General features: G+C 41.5%; 1 protein-coding gene and 1 non-coding gene across 2 annotated transcripts in view; both read right to left on the bottom strand.

Annotated features, from left to right (window-relative positions):
* Nucleotides 1-21,766, bottom strand: part of frmd5a (FERM domain containing 5a) — a 57,848-nt gene extending 36,082 nt beyond the window's left edge. Inside the window, exon 1 of the mRNA XM_023422459.2 lies at nt 21,414-21,766. Within this exon, the coding sequence (XP_023278227.1) occupies nt 21,414-21,515 (102 nt within the window). The 5' untranslated portion in view covers nt 21,516-21,766. The remainder of the gene's footprint in view (nt 1-21,413) is intronic.
* A 1,147-nt stretch (nt 21,767-22,913) lies between these two features.
* Nucleotides 22,914-22,985, bottom strand: trnah-gug (transfer RNA histidin (anticodon GUG)). The gene has a single exon. It is a non-coding gene; the product is annotated as a tRNA-His (tRNA).
* Nucleotides 22,986-23,756: the final 771 nt, after the last annotated feature.

Raw genomic sequence — 23,756 nt, 5'->3', positions numbered from 1 at the left:
TTTTTTCTCTGTAGCTAAATTTAATTTACTAATTTTTTCTTTCCAATTTCTACCTGATACAACCTAATACTCCTGTCACGAGGCTGCGTCTTCATTTGTTCTATTGCAAACAAAAGATTCCCTGATAACCTTAAAAGTGTCTTGGGCGTTCAAAGGCTTTTCTTATCTTCAGGTCGAGGCTTGTTGAACACCTTGACTACTGCACAGAGTGACTGAATGAGGCCAGTGGATTGATGCTGCAGGTAGGAAGAAATGGGAGTCCGCTGACTGACACACTGGAGAAGTGACATCACCCCAGAGGGCTGATGGGAGTGCAGGTGCATGCTGGTCCAGTCTGCCCAGTTCCGACCTCGTCAGTCAGACAAATAGCATTTTGGCCCTGGAGCATCCTCAACCATCAAAAGGGAGGTGAGTTCGGGAAAGTCACTCAATATCAGCGAAAATATCCTCAGCTACTGTTCCACTTTCATACTAAGAGGATCTCCAGCATCAAGCCTCAGGCTGCAGGATATAGACAAGGTATGTGATGTGTGATAAATATGATGGATGCTGTAATGCCAATATACAATGCTATAAATACATTTAAGTAGCCAACTTCTGTTTTGTGAAGGGAATTCATCCAGTGGTGGTGCTCTGTAAATTGCAATTTGATTTAATTGTTCTAACCCTCATGAAAGCCTCATGAAAGCAGAAGGCTGTAACATGCATTCAAATTATTGCATTTAAGCAGCATACTTCCAGAAACCTTTCTCTGTTTTTGCTGGTAAGACAATGATATTATTTTGTCTCATATTGGAATTCAGAGGACTAAAAACATGGGTAAATGGTTTGGCATGAAGTGTACACAGAGTAAGAGAATGAAAATAGTGCACATTATCTATTTATTGGATGAAAAATCAGTTTTCAAATAAAGAATTGATTCTACTTGGTGTAATAGTGCGCACTCACTGTTTTCCTGTGATGATTAGTAACAACTCTGAGTGCCTTCACTTTACGTTTCACCAATAAATAAAGTGCTAACTCAGCTGGCTAATCTGTCAGCTTGTTTACAACTTGTATAATTGTCTGACTGCTTGTGTTTCCTGGACCTATTTTTAGCAATGTTGCTGCAAACTGATAAACTGTGGTTTTTCTTTTAAGATGTCACCTTGGTTTGTGGTTTACTTTAAATGCCATAGACCATGAACCTCAGCTTCACATATCAAAATCCATACTCAATACAATGATGCATTGCCCCAAACAGTTAAGGCGATGGTTCATCTGTGCATCCGTGCCCTTTTCAAGATGGACAGGACCAAGCAGAAAATTCAAAAAGCAGAACCAGCCTAACTGGTTGAGCGATGCACAAACTAGCAAAGCTGTAGCAAGGAAAAGGCTGGGTCACTTCACAGTGAGCAGCCAAGAGGAACAGATTGCTTCTGCTCTGCATGATCACAGTAGGGACTGGCCTGAAAGGGGTCTTTGTTTGCCCAGGGGGAAGCAAGAATGGCATGGCTTGGCTGCACAGGGTGGCATGTGGTCTGGTGTAACTGGGACCAGGGTGGCGTGGGAGACTGCACTTTTTGCTGCAGGCCCTTTCCCCCTGTCGTTCCAAACTCTACTCAGTCATGCAACTCTGGAAGCAATGATGTCATCCGGCACTGGACGCAGTGGGCAGCCTCCCTGGTGAGTCTCGCTAAAAAATACTGCACTGAGTCCGAGATTTAAAGAAAGGCCCAAGTATTCCTGTGTTTATGTCCTGTGCTCTGTGCTTCATTAAAAATAAAATGAAATGTCTTTGCATGGTTAAATGAGAACAATTTGCTCAGTCATCCTCAATGTCAATTTGTGATGTATTTGCGATGTGTTAACTTGCATAAAAATTTCCCTCAAATCCCAGTGGGAGATGGTCTGGAAACCAATTACCAAGTTCTATCAACAGAGACGAATCCTTCCATCTGTGCACAATACTATGCATGGATCTCGGTTACATTCCTTTTAAAGGCTAAATAGACAGTTATTCTTGTGAGAGCTAAACTGAATATGATGTTTAGGGTGGCGGGTTTGGTAGGGAACGTCCCTCACCTCACACTAAAGCGCACAGAGCGCAGTGGTCCCAGAAGCAAAAGATGTGTCTCAATACCATCATCACCCTCTTTGCCCACTGTGCTCCTGCTGCTGCTGCTGCTGCTGTTCTGCTTTAGATGGATGAGCTGTTGTAAGATGGAAATCTCACAGCCCATAAGACAAGAACCTCCCTAGTCAGCAAAGGAAAATTGGAGCTGGGAAGTACGCTGATAGATTGGTCAGCAGACCTGAATTTATGGCTCTGGGGTGATTCAGGCAGCATACCTTCAAAACGGCAGAGATAGGGATTCACTGTTATAAATGAAACATTCATATACATGAAGCCTGGAAACACGCTGACACATTTGATTGAGGACTGAGAAATTTGCAACTGTTGCAATTGTTGAAGAAGCAACATGGACGGTGATATGCACTATCAGCACTCACTAAAATTTGTCTTTTCACTCATCCCAGATTACAATCTAATTCAAACTGCAGTATTTCTCCAGAAAATTTGAAAGAAGCAAGGTACAAGACACAATTTCAAACTGAATTGCTAAGCACAAACAGAAACTTGCACCTTCACATCCACTGGACCCGCTTCAAACAGTGTTTGCTGCATTTCATCTGGAGGAATAAAAGGCTTGGGTTGAATAGTGAATACAGCCAAGTTGTTTCCATCCTACAAAAACAACACAGCCACTAAATCAGTTATAATCCTGTCAAACAACTTCTATTTTTTTGGCTTTTCTTTTTGACTCCCACTAATTAATAAATACTTGTAATCAAATTGTAATCCCTGTTCTGGGATGAACAAGGGCACATACAGCCATCCATTCATTTTCATTATTTGAATTCAATGATGAGACAGAGACAGAGGCATATCACTGGGGTCACACATAATACACACATTTGGATAGTTTTCGAAATGCAGTGAGGGTTGGCTGCTTTTAAAAAAAAACACTGACACACACACATGCACACACACACACACACACACACACACACACACACACACACACACACACACACCAACCATCTGTAACTGGCTGCCTGGTTCAGTGACAGTGATGAATGAAGGTAGGCTGAAGAGATCTAAATGCTTATTGTCATTGCTTAATGTGATTCTAACAATAAACTGCCATTTTAATGATAGATAAACACTCAATTATATTAGATTATTATTATTATTATCATCATCATCACCATAAGCTTTCTTTAGTCCATATCGAAAGACGCATTTGTCATAACAAGCAGTTGTACCTGTGAAGGTAGAGCAGGTTGGCTATCAACCATGAGGCTTGGTAGTTTGATCCTTGGACTTGTCCTGTCCTTGAGCAAGACACTGAACTCCACGTTGCTCCAGATGTGGTTGTCTGGGCAAAAAATGTAAATTACTTTGGACAAAAAGCATTTGCCAATTAAATCTAACACTAAATAAGTGACAGGTTTACATCAAGTAATGGCTGGGATTTTGTGTTGTCATCTTGGCTAATGATGGCAATGTCATAACACAATGTGTGGAGGTTAACAAATTCCCTGGACCAGACCACGAAGTCGGATCGAATTCACTGGGAAACTGCTTTCAAGACAAAAGTCCTCTAAACTCTCACTGTAGAAGCCCAGAGAGAACTAGAAGCCCTGCAAACCACCAGCCTTGATCCCAAAATGCTGATCTCATTACCACCATGTAATCAGCCTTTTTAATGATCAGGGCCCCTTTCAGCCTCCCTCGGATCACGTCATCCATCTGCTCCACTGGGATTCAGTCCTACTCTCCTAGCGCTGAGCCCACTGGAGCACCGGCGCTGGATTAGCAGAATGTGCTAATGCTGCACCCTTCAGGCACTAATTACTGTACCAGAACAAGCGGATTTTCATCTGCGGGCTGTATTGCTCACTGTGATGTGCCGCCACTTGCTGTTGATTTACTGCACGCTGAATTTGTAAATACAGGAAGGGAAGACAGCAGTTTGTTTAGCGAGCCGAACAAAACACGTCAGACATAACAGGTCTGATACCCAGCTTGCATGTCAATTATGGTGATGACTCACAGATTGGGAGATGGGGTGAGAAAACAAACGGAAAAGCATGGTGTAATCATTGAATCACAAATCTAATGACATCTAGCTATGTCATGATGAAGGCATAAGTGTTGCATGAGGTGAGCGAGGAAGTGCAGCATGAGGTGAGACGTAGCTGGGAGCAGAGAGAGTTTGGGCACATATTACACAGCACACCTGGGGAGCAGTGACGAAGTGAGCAGTTGCCATGGTGATGAGGTGCCACAGCATCCCAGAACTCCAAGGACATGGAAATGTCATTTTTCCTTGGCTGCCACTCAGAAACACCATAGATATAGGCTATGAGGCCACAAATTACAACACAAGTGCATGTTTGAGCTGCTGTCATCATGAAGAGTGAATGTAAAGCCATATGATAAAAATGCCATTTCTATGCAATATTTCAACATTAAATGTTGAGAGATATATATTCAAAGATAAGTGCATGTCCATCAATCCCTTACAAACATTAAGCCAACCATATTTCACACCAGAAGGATTATTATTCACATACAACATACAGCAGACAGTAAGGCCGCATCTTCATGGTTCATTGGACTAAAATCTAAAAGCGGAATGTTTTTCTATAATCCTCTCAGGCTAGCGGTTACATAAAACATCTTGATTGAGAGAAATAATCCACTACTGGATATCAGAACAGGGTCAGAGAGAAATAAACCTGCAGAGTGGGCTGTGATCTAAACATAACGGACTGTGTGCAAAAAGAAGTGGAGATGGAGACATAGAACAAAGCAAAACCTGGATTAGACCTGCAAAGCTGCATCTGACCACGATCTCTCTGGAGGTTCATGTTAAGAGCGGAAAATCTACTTGATATGTTATGTTATTTCACTGTGGGTTAAATTTCTGCTGCCTTTCGGTGACCTTGTTCTTTAAAAGGAAGGAGGCATCCATCTGTCTTTCTCTGGTGTTGACATACTGAGGGATTTGTGACCATGATATTATATTGTGGGTTTTTCCGAGAGCACCTCTTCTACTATCACCTCTAACACATCACATGCCTAACAAGCACTTACTATGCACCTTTGCTGCCCTTCTTTACCTGATATCCTTGAATTAATTGAATAGATATAGTACTTTGTATGTACACCTAGGTCTCCTACTGCACTGAACCTTTAGTGATGTCCCTCACTTTTAAGTTGCTTTGGATAAAATCATCTGCCAGATGAATAAATGTAAATAGTGTGACAGTCTGCTCTGCCCCCCTGCCTTTCTCTCTCTGCTTCTGTGACTCATCAGGCAATAACCTTAACAAATGACCTTCAACACCCACACTCAGGATAGCAACACTGACAAGATTTACAAAGCACTTTCAAACTGGCCTTCATTTCCTTCCATCTGTCATCTTCCCAATTATGTAGCTCTACCAACATTTATATACTCACGATTCACCTTCTGAACATCTACAAGTGATTTTGATAAAAACCTGTGGGTTGGTGCACTACAGATATGTAATACTGCCTAATGCAGAACAGTATTGGTGGCATGCTGTTCATGCTATACCTGGAGTACTGGTGAGGTTATGCAGTATTGTTGACCAAATTGTCAACCTTGTGCATTTGAGTTTCACAGAGTAGAGATCTAGTGAACTATGTAGTTTCTTTATATTTGTGTTAAAGTGACTAGGGATTACTATCAGTCATGAGGAAAAACAAAACCACCACTATCTGCCATGAGTAAGCGAGGAGGAAAAGTGGAGCAGTACAATATACCAAGAACTGTCCTGAGGGAGAAATGCAATGTGCAGCATGTATATTACTGCCAAAAATGCCTGCGCCTGTTTGAACTGGGCCAAAGAAACATGTTAGCATTGAATGCCTCATGTATTTTAGTGGGACAGGATGTACTCTGAGGACACCGTGTTGTTTTGAGTATAAAATAACCAGTGCTGTTGGTGGGACGAGGTCAAGTATTGTGTCATTGTTATTGCTGATAACTACCAGTCTGAAAAGGAGCAGATTGTTCCAAAACAGACTGTCTTGTGCAAACAAGACAGGTGTACACCAAACCTGCCTCCAAGGACAGCGACATGGTGTTCCACCATTTTAACACAGTCTCAAACTACAGTTTACATGACAACCTTATGTCCAGAAAGATTCTTTGGCATCACATACATTAAAAATAACTCTCAGTATAAAAAATTACATCTTATTTACCAGCCAGGCTGAGCCAGAGAAAGATAGTAGAGCACAGTGCATTATGGGCATGGATGGAAGAAGCGATAGATACCCTTACAGCAAAGGCTATGCACTGGTTAAGCAGCTTTTACTGGAATGGACGGACTACTCAGTTTGGATACTCCATCTAATGTTTAATACATCCATGGTGTAAACATAATGTGCATCACAGAGCTGTGACCTTGAACAGCAGAAAGCTTGACTGAGGTATTAACAAAGACATGTGTCGTTGAGACGGAAATAAAACTGGAACAGAGATACTAATATCCTTTCTTCACAGCAGATATTTTGACTTGACCTAACAGGAAAACCACAGGTGTAACAAATAACTTTAATTGGCTCTGTTCCATTTAGGCGTAACAATAAGCCATATCAACTTGAATGACCAAACAAGCCACACAAGATTTTTTATCTGCCCCTTCACAGTTAAGACAAGAGTCTTCGAGATAAATCAAATCAAGGTGACGTTTGCAGTGAATGAAGTGGGCAGTGAAGTATTGACTGCAAAGTCTGGCCGACTGTCACAGGGTAAACATCGGCTGACAGCTGGGTGGTAATTACTGCACCATTCACAGAAGGGCACAGCCTTGGCAAAGACTCAAACACTCATATTGTGCCCACACTTCAGTTCAAAAAGATGAAAGTTCAAAACTCTGTGAAATATCAGATACAGGCAATATGTTGATTTCTGCCAAATTAGCAAAAAGTCAACCTTGGCTTTGGTCACGGAGAAGTGACCTACATTCAGTTTCACTGGCTGTGCACTCTCAATTTCTTAGGGGAGTATACTCATATCGTAATATCCAACATCCTCAGTATTCAGTAACAAATACATAATTCATATAGTCACTCATTTATTATTTAGCCACTTGCAACTTTAAGACACAGCCTGGCTGAGGAAATGATGTAATTATTGCAAAATAACAGAGGAAGTACCACATCATATTACAATTTCATCACTGTTAAACCTGCTTTACTGTAGTTTCTTTTAAGGGTGTCCTTGTGTGCAGAAAACTTTTCTAGCATGACTAAGAATCTTAGTAAGAATGCAAGAAAAATGTGCACCGACAACAACTACACCACATTTGTAGCTATAATGAAAGATAATCTCAGCTTGACTTTACCTCCTACAGACCACAGCACCCCTCAGCCATGACTGTCACCACAATGCATCATTAGCAAGCCAGCAATGACAGTCTGGGATTGCGCCCGCCAGAGGAAGGGGGTAATGGGATGTCCTGAAGGGCACTCCTGGGGGCTTTCCATAAAGCTCTGCTGCCACTCTTCAGTTAGCTACCCTCATTAATTATAGAGACCAGTTAATGCCTACTGTATAAAAGGCGTTTCAGGAAAGCCCAGAGGAGCCAGGAGTGAGAGCAGTGGTCAATGAGGATGCTGCAAAACTCAGCAATTCACTCACTCATTGAAACACTATACCGGGAGGACATGAGTCAAACCACACAGAGAAACCAAAGGTCCAGGTATATTTCAACCATGTTACTACTGATATTAGCAATGTCTAGGGGTGACAATACTTGCTCTGAAAACACAAGTTTTGAACAAAAACACAGCTAAAGAAACAAGCTGCAAATACAGAAAACAAGCGATTAGGCTGCAAATCTTACTACTAAGTCACAACACAATGGAAATTTCTGAGGGACAATAAAACTGATGACTGAACATGCTAGTGATAAATAAAAGGCTAAACTTAGGTGTGTAAGGTGCACGTATTTGCATCATTTCTTTATGTTGCCTTTATTTGCCTGTATGCCTCTATTTGTCAAAATGGCAAATGTGTTTCTTCATTTGCTTGTTTGCTTTTTGCAGCTTTACTGCTGATTACATGTTTAGCGTCTTGTTCATGTTGTTATGCCACGATTGCTGACATTGGATGAGCCTACAAAAAAATAGCAACTGGAACATCTGCTTTGTGCCTTGTTGTGAGCCTTCGATCAGAGGAGGAGGCCATAGGCTACATATTATGTAATGTGGTAAACTTCTAAGACTCCTTTGGCTTGAAAGGCAATAAAACTGTAGCACAGCATGAGCAACACAATCAATCCAAGACACAGCGTTTGTACGAGGGGCACCGACAGATCAGATAATGTTAGTCACAGAATGTGTTCATGATTCATTAGCTTTGCATTGTGCTTGAGGCAGCATGTGGGCGGAGGTGGCCAGGCCAACTCCTCTGTGGAGTTTATTCTCTGTACCTGCACTGAGGAATGACTGGTGCTAAAAATAGCTAAGCTCACCACAAACCGGACCACAGCATCATCAGCATCATCAGCATCATCAGTATCCCCACAGCCCACAGGATAACTATTGATCTCTGTATTGAGTGGACCTATCCTCATTTAATTGCACAGCAATTTGGATATCAACTATGATTCATGGATTGTTATGATACAAAAGCTGAAATTTTAATTTAGTCTTATACAGTTACAAAAAATATTATGCAAATAGAAACAACTGAGAAGATGTGTGAAGCTTTTTGTACTGGCCTCATACCATCTCATATTATATGAAAATATTGCAGCTGGTCTTCCCCTCTTGCACTGTATACACAGCCGAAGAGGCCTGGGGCAAGCAATCACTCTTTCCTTCCAAATGAGTTGTGGAGACTGACTTGCTGGGTAGCTGTGCAAACAGCCCTTTATTCCCTTCAGCGGCACCTGTCTCCCACCCTGGGGACTGTGGGGAGCTCCATGAACACCATTTATTGAGAGGGAAGGACCACTGTTGAAACAATCCCCTCCAGACTGCTATTCTCCTGCCATATGGCACACCTCTGTCTGTGTACTCAGCCAAAACAAAGACACAGAGATGCTACCAAAGGCTAAAATTATTTGCTGAGGTCTTTTCTTCCTACAAATTCTGCAGAGTTTCAGCGCCACCACAGCACATATCATGGGCACACAACACGCAATGAGAAAAACTTAACCTTGACTGCTTAAAGGGTCAGTTTGCAGCTACAAATGCATTCATGTTTTCATCTGAAGGCCAATCTTTTTTAAAGAATCATCTCAGACTTAAATCATGTTGCCCTTAAGCTTTCCTCAATTGTTTTTTAGATATCGGACAGCACAACATATTGTGTATGTGCATGCCACAAAAATAGACACTCTTAAGATGCTGGTGTTATTTTTGTCCTTGCTAGTAATGTGGCTTTAGGTGCAGCAATGTCGACTGACCTGTCCACCACATTGGTCCAGACTGAACTATCTCAACTCCAATTAAATGGATTGCCATGAGATTTGGTACAGATATTTATGGTAGAGGAAGAAGTTGACTCTTAACTTACTTGAGTTTATCTAGCACCAAAAGCACATCAAAATGTACACTCATCCTGTGAAATATCTCAACATCTACTGGATGAACTGAAGTGAGATTTTTTTTTACAGATGGTTCCCACATAATGTAAACTCGTAACTCTGGTGAACCCTTGACTTTTCCTCCAGTGCCATCATGACATCAACATTTAAATTCTCCAATACATTGGTTTATGACCAAATACCTGCAACACTTACGGCATCATCATCAGGCTCAGCTGCACTTTGTGTGCAAAGTAGCAAATGTTAGCATGCTAACATGCTAAACTTAGATGGTGAACATGGTCACCATCTTAGTTTAGAAAGGAGGAAAAGTGGAACAGGGCTTCCCCATTCCCTTCCGTCACTGGTCAACAGCCTGGTCAACTTTGCATCGAGTAAACATCACCATGTTAGCATTGACATTGTGTTTCCATACCAGTGCTAGCTTTTAGCTTAAAAGATCGCTCTTCTGCACAGGGCAGGTAGCATGGCTCTCGCCTTTAACCATAAACAGGATTTTCTATTTTCATAAGCTTTCATAAATGCGACTTTCCCTCTGGTGAACATCGTTCTGTTTGGGTTGCTGATGTACACTCTAACAATGAACAATGTGTGTAATATGGATTTTAAGTGCCATTATTCCACATACAATTCTTCCAGAGATTAATTCCAGACAATAGTGGCATCAGACCATGGTCGCTTAGAACTCTCAATGTTATATTTGGTTTGAAATAAAGGAAATAAAATAAATAAAAACAATACAATAAAAAAAAAAACTCATCTCTAGTTTTACATAAGAGCGAGCAGGCTGATGGCACGTAAGATATCGGATGCTATATTCAGTCAGTCATGTCACAAGAGAGACATGCACATTGATAATCATATGCACAACTGTTAAACCCTAAATCCATGTCACTACTTGGCCTGAAAACCCATTTTCCTCAAGACCTTCAGTTGTTCAGAGCTTATGCTGGTTCCTAATGTGATTTTCTTGTGCTAGATGTGGGAATATCTCCTGTTACAATTACAAACATTATCCGGCACAGAATGGAATTTTCTGAACCAAATGAAAAGATGCAAGTGATTGAGTCCATTATGTATTCACTCTCCACTATAGTCAGTGAGGCGTGTCGGCAAATGGAGACAGGGGGCATTGAGGTGAGGAGAGCAGAGGAAAGTAGAGGAGAGGAGAGGAGAGGAGAGGAGAGGGGAGGAGAGGAGAGGAGAGGAGAGATACCCAAATAACAAGTCTTTATCTTGGCTTGTTGTCTTATATATCCAGACACACAACCTAATGAACCAGGAATAATGAGAATGTTTTTCCTTAACTCCAGCAGCTGTTGTGGCTAGAGGAGGAGGACACCTGGGAAATATGTTGTGACAGGCAGTGGTTGCCCTGGTCATTGAGAACCAGAGCCTGGCTGGTTTCCTGGCTGGCCTACTAATCGGGGACCTAACAGATGACACAGAAAGAAATTCCAAAGGAGTAATTCAAAGAAGCAATGTGATATGATTTCTCCTTGTGATGCTGTTATGTGTGAGACCGTCAAATCTTTTACCAAGCCTCAGTGTGAAACAAAGTAACAGCCAAGGCTGCAACTAATTTATTTCCATTGTCAATTCATTTACTTATTTTCTCAATATATCAATCATTGTTTTCTTCATAAAATGTTAGAAATTTGCTATAAAAAAAGACCCTTACAGAGGCCCAAGGTGACGTCTTCATATTGCTTGCTTCATCTGACAACAGCCCCATGCCAAAATATTTTTAGTATACTCTCATATAAGACAGAGAAAAACAGCAAATTCTCATAATGCCATCTGCAGGAAGTGTATGGGCCTCAGCACCAAGCACCAGCACCACAAGCACCAGCTTAGCACAATAGAACATGCTTGCCAACTGCAAATCAAGCCATCTTTTCTTTTTGACTTCAGCACCACAGCAAAACAAGTGGTGTTAATGGAACCATCACACAAAACACAAAAAGCTATGATAGCAAAAAATAAATGAAATACCTGTATAATCCCTATTAGCACATTGCTACAATATAACTAAAACAGTCTAATGTTGTTGTTTTTTTTTTACAGGAGAAAGAAGTAATCTTATAATACACCTGAGGGTGAGATTTGGCTGCAGCAGAAGTAGACATTTATGGTCATACTGTGACATGCATTACAGGCTTGCACCATTTCCAAGCCTCTGTATAAAGCACTTACAGTTGCCTTGTGTTTGAATGGTGCTATATAAATAAACTTGCCTTTCCTTGCCTGAGCAATCAAGGGATCTCACAGGACTTCAGCACACATAAACGTCTGCCCTTCTTGCAAGCATCAGAAAGGTAACACAAGTAACTTAAGGAAATTAAACTGTAGAGTGGGAGAATCTTTGCTTTGATTCAGTTCATAAAAAAATTAAAAAAATAAATAAAAAAACTTTTAATTTCAAACATAATCTGCTGTTTGTGTTCTTCATCAAAACACATTTACTGAATTGACCCAGAACCTGCAGTGGGCAGCTGGCTTTCTGTCTGTGGTTTGTTGTGTATTTCCACTGGCCAGCCTCTTTGTCTCCTGCGTGTGTTCATCTTTCTCCTCTCCAGAGACACTCATCTCTTCTGACTGCTGCGCTGACACACGCACAAAGGAAAAGGAGACTGATTGCATGCATGAATAGCTGTTAGTGTAATCTGCAGGCCCAGACACACGTGGAACAATGGAAGCTAGCCAGGCCTTTATTTGATTCTAAGATTGAATAAAATATTGACAGATGGATGATATTGCATGCAAATATACCTCAATAAATATATGCACATAGATTAACAGAATGCAAGCATACAGTGCTAACTCGCACAATTAATGACTCTCATAAAGCAACTCATCCTCAGCCTGTCATCTATCTACCCAGTGGAAAACACAAGTCCTTCTGGTGGGTGGGTGGCAAATTAGACTTAGATGAATCAAAGATTCTGTTGCAACATTACACATGGATCTCTTCGAGCTCCTCCGCTCTCTGCCTTTCTCATTTTCATAAGTGATTTGTTCGACTGTGTGCCTTGGCACACCTGAGAAAAAGCACATACTGTTGCTCCTCTGAGCAGAGAGATAGAACACAGTGCAGGAAAGCTGGAGTGAGATCCACAGAGAGCGAACAGAGCTTGTGCTCTCAGTGCGGCTCAAGTAGCCCTCTTCATGGGCTCCCAGCCACATCTGTATGAGGATGACAGGGTCTCGTATTTCTCTGAGAGCTTAACGTTCATTTGTGAGAGTGCATGTGGCTTTTGATAGTGACCACTTTTACTGTGATGCTCAAGATCAGACACCAACAGTGACAGCACCAACCTGTAAAACACATTCTGCCAGCTGCAGTCTCCTCACAGGGGATGCATTTAATTTATCCTTATGAATATTAAAGAGGGATAAAGTAATGCCATTCCTCCTTCATTCATTACAATTATGAATTATTGTCAATAGCATTATTATTGTTATTGTTTAAGCATACACTGGCGTTCAAACTATTACAATTCGGCACTGAAGAGAGTGGAAACAAAACATGGCCCACATTGGATACCAGTGAGAATTAAAGTTCTAGCTTTACTGTCAGCATGTCAGTTCAGACACCTGGAACTATGGAACATCTGAACATGTCAACACTGGGCACCAATGCCCTTACCTGATACACCAGATCATACTTGCACTGATACTGAGCAGAGCATCCCTAGTTTACACATTTCCACAATTTTCCTGTTCTGCCATCACAAAATCACATCAGTTTCACATTCTTGTTCTTAGCCACAGGAGCAGAAACTTGCTTTTGTCCTCTGCAGCTGCAGTGGACAGGTTGTGCATTCTGTGACACCTTCATGCAAATCGCTACTGCACCCAGCTGTAACTTGCCTAACCTCTCTCATCACTGAAGGGCTTTTGCTGACATGAAGCTTTTTTGTTTATTACGCAGATCTTGACAAACTAATAATGTGCACCAAATCTCAGGACACCGGGCATTAAGATGCCATACTCGCCTCAAAGGTCGCTTAAAACTGGGAATTTATGTGCTCTATCTAGTCCTCTACTGAACTTCTTGTCTGCATGCTTCATACTTTAGTTTTCTATACATGACTCTCTGTCTGGTGGAGTTAAATGGACAAAGTGGAAAATTGGGCTATACATATTATGTTCTGTTTAAAAGAAAAGGAGAAAATAAGATACCAAGCATAATTTGCTCTTCTCAACACAAAGCCTGAGGGAGCTGACAGCTCTTCATTGGAGGATCTTTTTACTCTTTACTAAACATATTATATTTGACATTATTGAACATAAAGTCATCTTTCCGGGCAGTCAAAAGAAAACACCAGAGGTAATACCACAGTCTTCTGAAGCTAAATCCAGGAGGAGCAGGATTCATGAATCAAGCTGCCTTATGAAAGTCAAGTGACATCCATATGAACACTGAAAACCAGAGGCTACAGCCAACCTTGGAATATGCCTTGGCCTGTAAGCCGAAAACAGCAACACAAGCCCAACTCTACACTGAGCTGTAATGTTTCATTCCTCTAAGCAACAGAGCAAGAATACTGCACATTTTATCTAGAAATTCCAAGAGAAAATCGATACCAATCAAATAATGGCTACTTATTGTATGAGCAAGTTCTTCCTTGTTCATTTTAAGAACAACAGCATAGAAGACATGTATAATGGCACAACTGGCAGACTTAAAAACAGTAGTTGTCTGTATGCCTTTAAAAACATTTGGATACCCTGACATACAAACAGTTTCCTGAATAGCAATGACCACAATGAAAACATCGCAGAAGTGAGATGCCACAGAGCGGGTAAATCTGCTGAGGAGACAAATAAAACACAAGACAATGAGGCATGGGCGGAGGAATAGGAAGATGGAGGGAGGAGGGTAGGAATGGCAATCATTATATCAAAAAACCCTGCGGTGAAGCTGTGTGCAGCAGTACCACACGCCTGATGACACAGAGAGACAGAGAGGTGACCTGAGGATCAGACCAAGTACCAGTAGGACAAAAGGGATAAACAAGAAATATGTCTCATAAATAAAACGGCCCATTCTTTCTGTTGAAAAAGGCTCCTTTGAGGGACATCAAACTTAAATGATGCAATGAAGACTCAACTGAGAGTTTAAGATGAAATGAATCTCTCCACCTTGCTCTCTGTCACTGTCTTTCACTGCTCTATTGGCTGGAGTGTCACGGCTGTCAACCTACATCTGATTTCAGCTCAGCACCTGGCCTGACGTGCTGACGGCACCCACATTACTATTAATCTCCATCACAAAGCAACTTTTATGTTGGAGAATGCGACTAAGGATTATTCACAAGTAACAACACTGTTGGTCCGTCAGAGAAGAAGTGTACGCAGGTCTGTTAAAAACTTTAAGAACGTGAAAAAATATCTTAAACAATACCCACATAGCTGATGACAGAATAAGAATACAAATGCATACAAATACACAGTAGATCACTACATTTGTAATCTGCTGCTGTTGCAGTCTAAGTCAACAAAAAGTGCAGTTCTGCTGTTTTTCACTTAGGGTGTCGTAGTAGAGGCATATCCCTGTGTTTCCTCATTAGTCTGCAGAGGCACAGGGCCTTGAAGTACAGCGAGACAAAGGCTGGATTCTCCCAAACAGCAGAGGGCACCGAGGCCCAAAGACAAACAGGACCAGAGTGATGAGGGGGACGTAGAGAGGAGGGGATAAAAAGGATACTCTGACTATGCATAGCAGCCTAGTGACGCTCATCAGAAAGCTGAAAACTTTTTGTTTTCAAAATTCAACCCAAATAACATATTCCGTGTTGTGTAAAATCCTTGAACACCAAATTAAGTTACAAAGACAACATCGGCAATCACATTTCATTCTCCTTCTAAATTTGCATTCGTTTAGACAACGTAGGATAAATAAGGTTTAAAAACAGTATTCCATTAGCAGCTGGCTGCAAAGCTGTGATCAAGCAGTCTATGGTCCCAAAACAAAACATGAGGATAGTTACACAACACAAATTGCTCTGCACGAAATCTGTTATAAAACATAACCCAATATTCAATATTAAAAAGGCTGTTACATTGTCCTCCTACAGTAAATGCAGAGCCTGACACAACACTGCAATTAAAATTCTGTTTGAGATTAGATTGAGCTCACAAACTTTTCAAGGTCAGCATCTAAAGATGGGTCTTATCTGATTATCTCTCTGGCTTGAGGTGGTGCATCACTCCTGTGCATCATGACTGCAGGTTACAAACACCCATCATTATCTGTAATTGATCAGAGCTTAACTCAACACTGTTTTTCCCTTTTAAATGAGTTAAGCTATCTGAGGTTCTCCATTTTGCAATCCCCACCAAGAGTTGCGCTGCACCTCGGTAATTCATTTATGAGGGCCACTGAAGTATATAAATATCACCACCAAGCTATGCAATCTGTTTGCATTAGTATGGCTGTAGGCTATCTCATTTTAAAGTGAACCTTGGCTTGCTAGGGGAGCAGGACCATCAACTCTTGTCCACTTCTCTTATTATCAGACCAGTCATCACCACGGGAATATATAGCTCTGGAAGAAGGTTTAATATTCATGCTTCCAGGTGGAGCATAACCTCAGGCCCCTCTGTTCTTCTTTATACACAATACATCTCAGAGAGCACAATGGAGGGCTCAGCAGACTGCTACCGACACACTGACAGACTGCCTGCCTGCTCTCCATCCTGCCCACACACACAGACACACACAAAGAGACACTGTTGGGAATAGGAGAGGGCCATTTGGTGAGACAAACCTAAACAAGCTCTGCACCCACATTTACTGGTCTATGACAAGTGCAACAGATAATGACAGGTGATAACATTTCTCAGAGAGAAAAACAAGAAGAAAGTGTTTATGTGTGTAAGCTCATGTTTTAACGGGTGCGCACCAAAAGACTCATTTGGCATCCTGTCTTCAGTTAAGCTCTTTCATGAATTCCAGTAAGCCAATGCAGGTCAGGCAGAGTTTAATTTCCCTGTCATACCTCGCTGGAGTATCAAGAGCTGTGTGTGAGACAGCAGTGAAACACAAGGGGGGAGATTAAGAAACACATCCAACGGCAGCAACAGAGCAGCAGCCCTTTGCCACCTTGATACGATGCATCAGCTCTTTCATTATCAACAAAACATGACCGATAGAGTGTGAATGGCAAGTGGCTGCTCCCAAATATCAAATCCCCATGAAAGAGATTGGAGAGGGCTACATGCTGGGGCTGTTCTGTCCTGCTCTGCTGTGATAGATGCTACACTGATGTAATCCTTAATCGCAACCAGCCATGCGCCATAGGTTGAGCCAATCGTGATGCTGGTGAGCAGTGATGCTGGTAAACACAAGTGACGTTCTCATGAGGTTAGTTCTCATGAAACATTCAGACCTAGCACACATTTTAATCATTCATATGAAGCATAGCAACAGTGTGTCAGCTGCCGTGAGCTGTGAGCGCACACACACGCATGCACGCACACACACACACACACAAACACACACACACAGTTGACATATTGTATGCCTAGTGTGGTGCAGGACACTTCTGGAGGTCCTGACTCTGCAAAGTCAGCAAAAACAGTCACCTGCAGTCACCAGGGATCTCTTAGATGTCACATTGGACACTGAAATAACAATATAATAAAACATCTTCATACTAAGCTAGCTCCATTCACGGACAAAGATCTTAGGTCAAGATTATTTTGTTATCGTTATCATTTTTTTGATATGCATCCACTCAAATACATTGACGCAGTCAGCGACAACAAAATAAAAAAGAATTTAAAAATTGGTTTGTGTATCTTACCTCAATATTTTTTTGGTACGGATGCAAATGTGTCCATGAGTACTGAAAAGTGTTAAGTATCAAAACCAGTGTCGTTTAGGGATAGACCCATTTCTTAGCAGATATTCTTAATTGTCATAGAATGAAAAGCACATAGTTTAGTAATTAATTATGGCTTTGTTCTGCTCAAGTGTCCCAGTAAACCAAGATGCACAATGCCAGGACCCTGAGTAGAATTCAGCTATCATAATTTTTTCTATTTACATTTTTCCTTTTCCTATTGTGACATGTCAAAATGTCTTCTGTGAAAAGGCCTATAAGCACCAAAACCTAAATATAATACCTTCACTACAGTATCAGCACATATCACAACATATCTAGCTTTTCATGTGAACTTTAACACAGCCAGACATGTCTAATGTTATAGACCGACTGTCTAGAATATCTGTGATGATAATAGTATCACAAGCGGTACAAAACTGAATGTGTGTTAGGGGAACAGTGGGACAGTCCCAAGATAGTCCTGGTTAGTGTGGGCATGGCATCAGTCACAACACCATCAGTGCCCTCCAATGGCATTCAGGGGGTAAATTACCTTTCTGTGAGCGCTAACGGCCAAGTCTTTGTCAGGGAGTCAGAGTAAATGTGGAGTCACCGTAGCAACAGCTGGGATCCTGGCACCATGCTTCAAAGTAAAGCACCCCTCAATACACAGAGAGAGAGAGAGAGAGAGAGAGGAGCTACCATCCCCCGGCGGTCTCCTCACCAAGACATTAGCACCCAGGAGAACTTGTACAGCATTGATTTTGGTCACTGCGGTAGCGAATGGGCAGAAAGACCTACACTAACTCTTTATTATTTTAGCACAGACTTCAGACCACGCTCCATTTTTTTTTTTAAACTTTTCACTTTTGTGTTGATTTAAGTGACACTACCCTGAAAACTGGTGGTTGTGGTTTCCTCAAACAAACAGAAAATGAAGGGAAATCGCAGCTTTCACCAGGTGCAAACTATAATTAACTCTGCATCTGGAATAGAATGGGCCAGATCACTGTGCTGACAGCCATTCAATAAATTCGTAATTAATTAGAAGCACAATGACAAAACACTGGTAGTTTTCAGGATGAGTAACAGAGTTACACGGGTGAAGGTGAAATTAAGTACGCTCTGCATCTTTCATCATCTCATTTACTCTCTATGAGCATTTGAAAAAATCTGAATCAGCAAAATCTTGAGAAAATATAAATCGTCAGAAACAACAGGGCTTGGGGTGGAAGAAAGCTTAAACACACCCTACTTTCTCTGTTTTAAAAAAAGCTGTTCAAACAGCCAAACAATCCTTTTAGGGATAAACAATAGTTTCCCTGTGTCTGTGCAGTCTGTCTTTCTCATTCTCTTTCTGCATCTTCTCCCCACACAATATTCACAGCAGGCATAGAGACATTTTACTGTGACATCAGGCATGGAGACATTTTAAGAATGGAGATCTGGAAGAAATATTGGAAACTGACTGTGTGAGATCTTTATATGCAAAAGCTGGGAGATGGAACTTTTAAGGCGAACTCAGGATAAACAACCTACTTTTAATTGTCTTGACTCATCGATAATGCACCTGACAGAACTACATTAGAGTAATGTTTAAATTTTGCTTCAGGAGAAAGCCCACAAACAAAAGAGAGTATGTGTTGTATTTATATTGATATTTCATTAACTGTATGGCATTTTCTTTAGGTGTGATTTATCTGTTAGTCTGACATGTCAAAAAATGTGAGGCATTGCTACGTCTCAGTCTGACTCTCTGCTGCAATACTGCATTAAAATCAGAATAGAAGAGGCCTGAGGGCAAATGAGGATTTCAAGCACTTCCATCAACCTGCGACTACATGAGGACCAAATCTACAAGGCTGAGTAATGAGTGCTCACTTTTTCCTCCCCCCCAAACATAGTGGGAGATCCATAATTCATTGAAGCAAAACTTAAGCTCATGCATTACAGCTGCCACTGCTTTAAAAAGATGTGCACATTTTCTGCCCTTCTTTTGAATGTCCTCAGTGCTCCGCTTTAGTCCACGCTTATTTTGTGTTTCTAACTTCAGCTGAAGGTGGCTTTAATAACACGGACTCCATGGAGATGACTCTGTCATTGAAGAAGATGATACCTGGTTTAATGTCAGAGAATGGAAGAAGGCTAACTTAAGCCAGGGGCAAATTTGAATTTGGAGCCATTTAACAGTTTATGGAAAAAAGGACCAGAGAGTAATGGAAGCAGGTCTAGTGGGAATAAAATCTAAATGCTAAAAACAGGATAGGAAGGTGAAAAGGAGTAAGAGGGAGAGACAGAAACACATAGAGAGGGAGAGAGAGATAGTGAGACACTGAGAATATATGACCTAGTTATGCCTTTTACTTTGCATTCCCTAGTCTAGGTGTCCTGGTATCCTAGGTGATTTGGGTTTTGGGGAGGCCAGGAGGCTTGAAGGAAGGAAGGGCAAAGTTAGAACTAAACCAGGAGCATGCTCCAGTGGTGTGGCTAGTCAGGTGGATTAGCCTGCTCCCTCCCAGGGCAAGGTTAGACAGAAGCATAGTCAGGATGCCAGACAGTCACAGCAGAGCCAGAGCATTCTCCTCTTTCACTCCACTCCCCTCCTTCCAGCCTGCTGACGTCAGCCACCCAGACCACACGACTATGCTGCAAACAGCACACCTGCTGGCTTCACAGTCCATCTGGCCCAGCTCCATCTCTGGCTCATCTCGCCAAGCAGAAATGCAGGTCTGTTTACAACCTGGGCACACAGTCACGATCCTACAGTAATTGCAGTATCTATTTCATGGTTGCTCATGGCAGAAAGGAGGCGTTATTGCAGTATACCCTGCTGATGATAACAGATATCAAAGTGACAAAAACATGCATGTCTTATTAATGTTTTATTGTTCCACATATCAGGTTAAATATTTCTTTTGTATGTTATGGAGCAGCTTTAGTGTGTCTACATGTTGCTGACTACTCAGAAAATTCACTCAGGATTTCCTCACGTCTCTTTCCTACAAGCACACACCATCCACAAAGAGAACAGTTTTGCCTTGTAATTGATGTGACAAGCCCTCTCACCTACTTTTTTATGAAATCAGCATGAACATGAAACTGCACAATCATCAAAGCAAGGCTTCTGCTCGTGGAATAAAAGGCAGAAAAAGACATTTTTAATATCAGGGCCTTGTCTTGTTTTCACCTTTCAAAGCAATCTGTCTCAGCTGACAATATCAATTGTTGTAAGAAGAAAACCACCATAAATGCACTATAAAAGCTGTGATCTCAAACTGATAAAATTCAATCCTGCATCAACATCAAGTAGCACCTTTTAGCCATGCTTTTACCAGTGTGGATCTACAAGAGCCACATTGTGTAACTTAGTAGGCATGTTTTCCAGAGCGGCAATGGGATACCCTATGTGCATTATTGATGTCAAAGATTCAAGGGAAACTGCATGAGCAACAACATTAAATGGATGCGTTTAATACCAAAAAGCAGTAATACAGCCAGCAACTCTACATCAAGCAAAGAGACAAAGCAAAATCCCTCCAAAAAACGCCTTTTCAGTGACAAATTTTCAAAGTGTAAAGTGCTTTAGGCATCCCATCAACCTGAGCTTGAGGGAAATGCAATGTCTGACTTACAGAGCTCCCTGACGTCTCAAAGCCTGCCACCAAATTCATTGATGGGATCTGGCAAGGATGGGTCATGTGGAGGAAGTACATCCCCCCCTTGATTCAACCTTATGTTATTTGAAATGACAAAAATAATTCTACACATTCCTATTCAGGGTCAGCTATTTCCATTGGTAGACACCAGCAGGACATGCAGGCACTTGCTGTCTCTTCAGCTCAAACACTCGCCTCTCTGTCTGCCAGGTCAGACACAATTGCAGCGCTATTCAGTGTTCTGCGGAGTGAATAAAACTGTGGTCGACAGGTGACTAACCTGAATGGTGCAAGTATATTCCGTATCATCCAGCAGTCTGACGGTGCAGCTGTATTCCCGCTCAAGATTCCTGATGCTGCCACTCATGAATCGGCTCAACATCTTCTCGGGAGGGATCGCTGCTCTGCGTCTAGGACCAGAACAATAAACTCAACGCCAGCGTGCAAGTGAATGTCACATTGACCACACTCCCCGGTCCCCTAAACGACCAGCAGCTACGTATTCAGCCGCCGAGGCGTGCACCATTGTTGTCCCGATAAGTTTTCGTGCAGTGGGCCCGTGCTAAGAGCAGAATCCAAGGATGCCCGCATCCAGATCCAGAGGCAGCTCAGCCCTGTAGTGTGTCTGTGGTCGAGCCGAGGATTATCTCTCACCACTCACCGCTGCCACTTGAGCAAGCGGGCGGGTCCCAATGAAAACTGACGTCAAAGTGAACCAACGGCAGTGTGTGGCTTTTTGTCTGTGCTCTAATATGCTATATTGTTTTTCTAAACGACGCAATTTGTCCTGGCACAATTGCTACCCTGTTTAAAGAAATGGCATACTCTTCTGTTATGAAAAAACTGTGGTGGAGAAAATGCACACATCCAGAAAACAAAGGCTAAACTTCTGTAGGCTGAGAGGTCTAAGTTATACATTATGGGTGTGATTAGGCCTAAATACAAAAGATAAAATATCTCCTCAGTTAATTTTGTGAGGAGCACCAGAAGCTACATGTGAATAGAAAATATGTATAGCGCATAATCTTGTGTGGTAGACTATTTCCCTGTGATTGCAATCCTTTGCAAAGGAACCAAAACTAGACTGGTAGGCTGCTCAAAAACCACTGGCCTCGGGAGTCAAAGCACTCTAATGGTTTCCTAAAACTTAATGTTAGCCACCCTGTGAGGTGGACAAGGCATTTTTTATCTGAACTGTTCCTGTCATAGTTGGTGAATATTGAATGTATTAGACTGCCACCTGCAGGTCAGTCGTCGTTAGTGCGCTTTAAACCGAACTTGAGGTCTTATAATAAATCTATGGAGTGAACCCGTGAATGAAAGTAATGAAAATGCATTTGGACTGCTGTCTGGACCTTTAGGGGTTTAAGAAGGGTGGTGCAAGGCCCCTGGAAAAGCGGTGTAATTTTACTGTCATTTAATTTATTTCCATTAAACTACATTTACGCCTATACGTTATACAATGGCATAACTTCATTAATGCTTTGATTACAGCAAGAAATAAAGGCTAAAATTTACTTTCAGTGGTGTGTAAGTTTTTCATCCTTACTCACGTTCAATTTACACGTCAGTCATCAAGCTAAACGGTTAAGTGGCAACTAAACCATTTGAGACAATTGTAAATGGTCGGGGAGCCCAACATAAATATCCAAAACTTGTATAACAGCGTTAGGTTTTCATCAAATTGGTATGGTAAACTACAGTACCAGCACTGGAATTAGAATCACAATAAATATCTGAAAATCAAAAAAAAAGAAGAACCCCTTCATTGGTGATTCTCTGCCGTGACCCGGATTCGAACCGGGGTTGCTGCGGCCACAACGCAGAGTACTAACCACTATACGATCACGGCGAGCTAGTGGGGACTGGTGCACAGCGTGGATAATCTGTCTATAAAAAGGACCTACCTGTGCTCGTATGTTGTGACATCAGATAGTTTTCTGGCTGTCGTGGCTGTACCTCAGTGTCTTTGTGACTTTAAATGCTAAAGTGACCAAAGGAAGCGAGAATGACAAATGTATGCTATTAAGCTAACTTTAGCTAAAGTTTAGCTAGCTTTAGCTAACAGTAAGGTGGACACAAATTTGCCAAAGACGTGGATATCGTTTAAGACGGTAAATTGTAAACATAAACGCTTACATTGACAATAATGTTCTCGCAGTCCTTCGTCTAATTTTGGTTCGACCTTACCGGAGTCGTGAGTAACTTTGCTTAAGTCTAGGCGTTAGCTGCGTTTTCAGCTTCACCAAGTAGTGCAAGTATAGCTACTTCACAGTAGTACGCAAATGTTTGCGCAGCCTTGGGCGAATTAAATATAAGTAAAACACTGGCAGCAAATACAAAAATTGCCTTTCTTCAAATGGTAACGGACTGTTATCATTTGTCAACAGTTTAAGTTTATTTCATTACCTCAAAATAAGAACTAAAGCAGAAAAATACAGAAGAAACCCAAGGAAAGTGGTAGTCTTTATTTGATAAATTATTGACAGCAATGGTCTTTTTTTTGTTAAATTAGGCTAGCCAGCTTGCCACTGATGAAAAAGTGTCATAAACAATTATTATATAAATTTATATTATATAAATTTTAAGTATTATACAATTTATGATGAATTCAGTGGTTAGC

The sequence above is a fragment of the Seriola lalandi genome, unplaced genomic scaffold (assembly GCF_002814215.2).
Source record: "Seriola lalandi dorsalis isolate HSWRI2012SDOR001 ecotype SW California unplaced genomic scaffold, Sedor1 jcf7180002054682, whole genome shotgun sequence".
Taxonomy (NCBI): domain Eukaryota; kingdom Metazoa; phylum Chordata; class Actinopteri; order Carangiformes; family Carangidae; genus Seriola; species Seriola lalandi.
Note: the sequence above shows the minus strand (reverse complement) of the source record. Positions and strands in the feature narration are given on the sequence as shown.